The sequence below is a fragment of the Alexandromys fortis genome, unplaced genomic scaffold (assembly GCF_014885135.2).
Source record: "Alexandromys fortis isolate MF-2015 unplaced genomic scaffold, M_Fortis_MF-2015_v1.1 scaffold_21, whole genome shotgun sequence".
NCBI lineage: Eukaryota > Metazoa > Chordata > Mammalia > Rodentia > Cricetidae > Alexandromys > Alexandromys fortis.
Genome location: NW_026067905.1, coordinates 1,956,693 through 1,960,408, shown reverse-complemented (window position 1 = coordinate 1,960,408; position 3,716 = coordinate 1,956,693). Strand labels below are relative to the sequence as shown.

General features: G+C 37.6%; 1 protein-coding gene across 4 annotated transcripts in view; it reads right to left on the bottom strand.

Moving 5' to 3' along the window:
• The window catches only part of LOC126497319 (solute carrier organic anion transporter family member 1A5-like), a 68,587-nt gene that overhangs the window by 4,504 nt on the left and 60,367 nt on the right, over nt 1-3,716 (bottom strand). For 3 of the 4 annotated variants that reach the window (XM_050135286.1, XM_050135288.1, XM_050135290.1), the window contains 2 exons: nt 1,640-1,704; nt 492-609 (listed from right to left, as the gene is read on the bottom strand). The exons of the other annotated variant lie outside the window; for it this stretch is intronic. In XM_050135286.1, coding sequence (XP_049991243.1) covers nt 492-609; nt 1,640-1,704 — 183 coding nt within the window. The remainder of the gene's footprint in view (nt 1-491; nt 610-1,639; nt 1,705-3,716) is intronic. 4 annotated transcript variants of the gene reach the window in all.

The following is a 3,716-nucleotide window of genomic DNA, read 5'->3' as shown; positions in this document are numbered from 1 at the left end:
AGACGGGGAGGGAAATGGGAGGCGGGGAGCAGGCAGAAATTTTTTTTCAATAAAAAATTATATTTAAAAAAAAAAGAAAGAAAGAAAGAGTCTCCTCACTGTCCTTAGGTAGGAGCTGAGAGATTTTGCTCCCCCCTAACTGTGTTATTGTCCCTGGCCTCCAGATCTTGCTGTCTTGTTTATCTCCAGTGTTCTGCCATGCTGGCGCAGTTCAAGATGCAGCTCTCCTCCTACTGCTCCATGGCATCTACACAGACACCCTGCTCCCTTTCTGAAGTATTTTGGAGTGTTAGATTAGAAAACCCACTCACACTTATATGTGTCAAGCACTTTAGAAATAATGGGGAAATATTAAAATATATAACTAAGAAAATTATACCATCCATATGCATTTTGAAAATGAAGCCAAAAGAAACTTATTGCATAATAAAATATTAGATATGAATGGAAATTTAAGCACTACAAAAGTAAGTCACAAAAATTAACTTTACCTCAAATTATTTATATCGTACATCCTGCATGCCCCAGGCTCACCACATTTCAGAGTTCCCCAATGTATACAGGTTTGGTCTACTAATGCGCCAAAATAAATAGGTGCCGGAATGCCAGCTGCAAGGAAAAGAAAAAATCCCGTTGCAAGGATGAGAGAAAAGAGAGATAAGTGTTGTTTTGTTTGGAAGTACTTCAATTTATCTATTAAATAAAAAAATAACAAAATAAGAATCAATGGCTCTGTACTTTCAGAAATTATAAGTTAATGCAGTTTCTAGATCACAACAAATAAAACTATATGAAAGATGCTAATAAAGTATTCATTGTATTCATAACCATGGACCTCATGTATTTTCTTTCATGACCTTTGTTGGTTTTTTTTTTACACATTTAACTACCAAAACCATTTCCTTCTCATTTTATTCTTGAATATACTGAGAAATGAAAGGTGTAATTAAGTTCAGGTATACTCTTTAAAGATAAGGGGAAACATTTATCACCTCTGGAGTTACCCCATTCTCAGACTTAACACAAGTTGTCATTTCCAAAGGCAAGGGTTTGTGAAATGGAGTTCAGGGTCATGTGGACAGAGTATATGTATGTTAAAGAAGTCACAGAGTTGTTGAAATTCCCTGGATGTGGACAGTTGGAATAGTGTATAACCAGAGTCAAATTGTCTTTACCTCTCATATTGATCATCCATTATCTTATATCCATGCATCTATCACATGAAGTTTTTGTGGATGTACTGACTTGACAGGATGCTATCCTCCACTCACCCAAACACTAAGGATGCCATCAGATAGCATCTGAGCCTACAGCAGAGAATTCCCTGCTTTGTGGTCACCAACCTACTTCACGTACCCACAGAAATATTTGAGAAGTGCCTTATACGTGACTTCCTTTCTTCTATAACTACAAACATCACTAACTGCCACCATGTTAGAACCTGATACTTGGATGATTTGCGTCTGTGTTCCCATTATGATGACTCATGCTTGATTCCATAACAAACCCTGTTATTCCCTTTAAGTTGGGGGTTGTAGATTGACAAGATAGTTGCTATCTTTTTATTCAGAGAAAATTAATTAGTTTATTAAGTACTTAGTATGGTATTGGTGTGATGTGTTATGGAAATTGTTCATACCAAATGTTCTTGTGCAAAATGCATGTAATCCAACTCCAAGTGACTTCTCTTCAGGCTTGACACACCTGAAAAGTTCACACACACATGAATAAAAGAACATCATGCAAACCCTGGCTGTTCTAGTATTTTCCTAATGACAACGGTAGTCACAATGGTTAAGCTTTCCATCCTGAAGTGATAATACAGCTCTACTTATGAATATGAGAAAGGAGAATACGAGTTCTGAAAGCTGTCCTATAATCTGCACACATCTAAAGCACGGTGGAGACCATTAAATGCTTAGACATGGACTGCTAACCTAGATGGAGAAATCCTTGATTACCATGGTGACCACCGAGCTGTACTATCATAATTAACACAAACCTTTGAAAACACAAATCAAAAAAAAATCTTTTGTTGTTTGCCAAGTATTATGTCATGTTGATAAAAAAGCTAGTATGTTATATAAAATTCAAAATATATGAAATGCAGATAAACAGAGAAAGAATCTATCATGTAGACTATGACATTAAAAAATGCTAATGTTCCATAGAGATAACAACTTTGAATGTTTGTCTTTCCTTGTGCCACCTACAAAAATAGACGTAAGATGATTTTGAGATTTACATACAAAGGGAAAGCTTATGAAGAAGTCATGATAAAATCTGAAAAATATTAGATTTTTTTAGGAAGGAATTGAAGGGAAGCCCCTTTAAAATTTGCTGTTTCCCCACCAAATACACCCGTGAGTAAGAAAAGTTTAACAATTGTTGTTGAGATTTCATTTTGGAAGTGATCCCATGAAAGAGTTCAAGAAAACTTAGAGATTTCATTTTTGGAAGTGATTCCATGAAAGAGTTCAAGAAAACATAACAGACTAGAAGAGTAATAACAGCATGCAAACAGTAGTAGTATTGTATCATCAATCATTTAAATTGCAATCATCAAATTCAGCAAGAAAGAACAAAAAACTATGAGAATAATAATTTGAATAGACCTTATTTCTATTACATCAAGAAATGGCACAGTAGGTTGTAAGATAGCTCAGTGGGTAAACTTGCTTGCCAACAAGCTAGACAAAATTAGTTCAATACATAGAACCCACATGGTAGCAAGAGAACCAACTCCTACAAGATGTCCTCTCATTTCAACATGCAAACACACATGTGAATGAACAATCACACATATCACACAGAGAGACACAAAACATTTTTTTTAAAAAATCACACATTAAAACATCAATAATCCACATTTTCTATACCCAGTTATAGAGTCAACCTCATAGAGTAAGACAACTGAGAAAGACAGTGAAACATGACAATTGGAACAGGCATGTAGTAAACAGGAGAGCATCTCTTGAGAGTGCTTGGAGATTTTAATAGGAGTGTATAACTGCTTACATGACCTTAATATTTGACTATCCTGCTCTATGAGGAAAACTTCTCCTTATTAAAAGAGTATGCTTCTTTGAAACACAGCCACCTGGAGTAGTGAGGAGAAAGGAGGCACCATGTAGCCACATCAGCTGAATCAGCCTAGCACATGATGGAGTGACAGATGACACAACCAGTTTTCCACAGTTGTAAGAACTAGCAATACCAAATACCCTTATCTGTCTGTGAACCTATGAACAAGGCATATACCATATCTCCATTGTGTGGATATAAGAATATAACATCTTACCACAGAAAGCTAATATATAAGGTCATATATCTAGCCCACTCCAGTGAGTGGCTATGATGGGTAGAAGCAGGGGAAAGAAAGAACCAATGGAAGGGAAAGGAAAAACCAAGGGTGGAAAGAAGGAAAGGAAAGGGGCATAGAGAGGAGAGGAAAGGAGAGGAGAGGACAGGACAGGAGAGGACAGGAGAGGACAGGAGAGGAGGGGAGGAAAGAGGGGAGGGGAGAAAGAGGGGGGAGAAGACAGAGGAGGGGAGGGGAGATGACAGGGAAGAGGAGGGGATAAGAGAGGAGAGGATGGAAGAAGAGAGAAGAGGAGAGAAAGGGAGAAGACAGAGGACATACTAGCAGAGAAGAGGAGAGGAGGGGAGAAGAGAGGAGAGCAGAAGAGAGAGGAGGAGAGGAGAGGAGGGGAGAG